The sequence below is a fragment of the Morone saxatilis genome, unplaced genomic scaffold (assembly GCF_004916995.1).
Source record: "Morone saxatilis isolate NCDOM2014 unplaced genomic scaffold, NCSU_SB_2.0 Contig9, whole genome shotgun sequence".
In the NCBI taxonomy this organism is placed as follows: Eukaryota; Metazoa; Chordata; class Actinopteri; family Moronidae; genus Morone; species Morone saxatilis.
Genome location: NW_023340268.1, coordinates 9256130 through 9256818, shown reverse-complemented (window position 1 = coordinate 9256818; position 689 = coordinate 9256130). Strand labels below are relative to the sequence as shown.

Genomic DNA, 689 nt, shown 5'->3' with positions numbered 1-689 from the left:
AGAAAGGGAGAGGCAGTCCCAGCAGAGAGGACAACAATGAGAGATGAAGGAGAAAAAAAATGAGTGAGAGAAAAAACAGATGTTGGAGGAAATGGAAAGACAGAAAGAAAGACAGTACTTGGAGCCAAGGACGCTATCAAACTCCTAAACCGGTCGATTTGTGAGTGTCTGTGTGTGCATGATTCTTTATCTTACCTGAGACAGAGATAGCTCTTACTCCACTCCTGACTGCTTCTAGCTTTTTCTCATTATTGGACACTCTAGAGAAGAGACGAAAAATGAACCAACAACAAATTAGACAGTGATTACACACCAGACAAAGCGGTTAATAGATATAACAAACCAAACATACCTAGGTTAAAGCCTCTTTAAGATACAGTGATTTTTAAAGTCAGGTTTCATTGAGAGAGTCGGCCGTTGCTTCTGTAAACTAACCCTTACTGTCTCAATTATCTCCCTGTCTTTGCCGTGGTCTCTCCTGCCTGTGTCATCTGAGCTCTACTACGGTCTTTACATCACAGACCACAACAAGCTAAGAGAAAAAGAGACAGTGAGCGAAGAGAAACATAAAGTGAGTAGACCGAGAGAAGGAGGAGGAGACTGCCCAAGTGTTTAAAAACCCTAAGTGGAAAATATTTGGCTCTTAAACTTATCTCCTTATTTGACCAGAGACAGGGAGAGAGAGAGGC

General features: G+C 41.9%; 1 protein-coding gene across 10 annotated transcripts in view; it reads right to left on the bottom strand.

Moving 5' to 3' along the window:
- ptk2aa (protein tyrosine kinase 2aa) overlaps window positions 1-689 on the bottom strand; it is a 54302-nt gene that overhangs the window by 24685 nt on the left and 28928 nt on the right. For 8 of the 10 annotated variants that reach the window (XM_035680990.1, XM_035680985.1, XM_035680987.1 and 5 more), the window contains one exon: window positions 196-260. In XM_035680990.1, coding sequence (XP_035536883.1) covers window positions 196-260 — 65 coding nt within the window. Of the gene's footprint in view, window positions 1-195; window positions 261-352; window positions 512-689 lie in introns of those variants that run through there. The other 2 variants (XM_035680991.1, XM_035680994.1) reach the window with 1 other exon arrangement.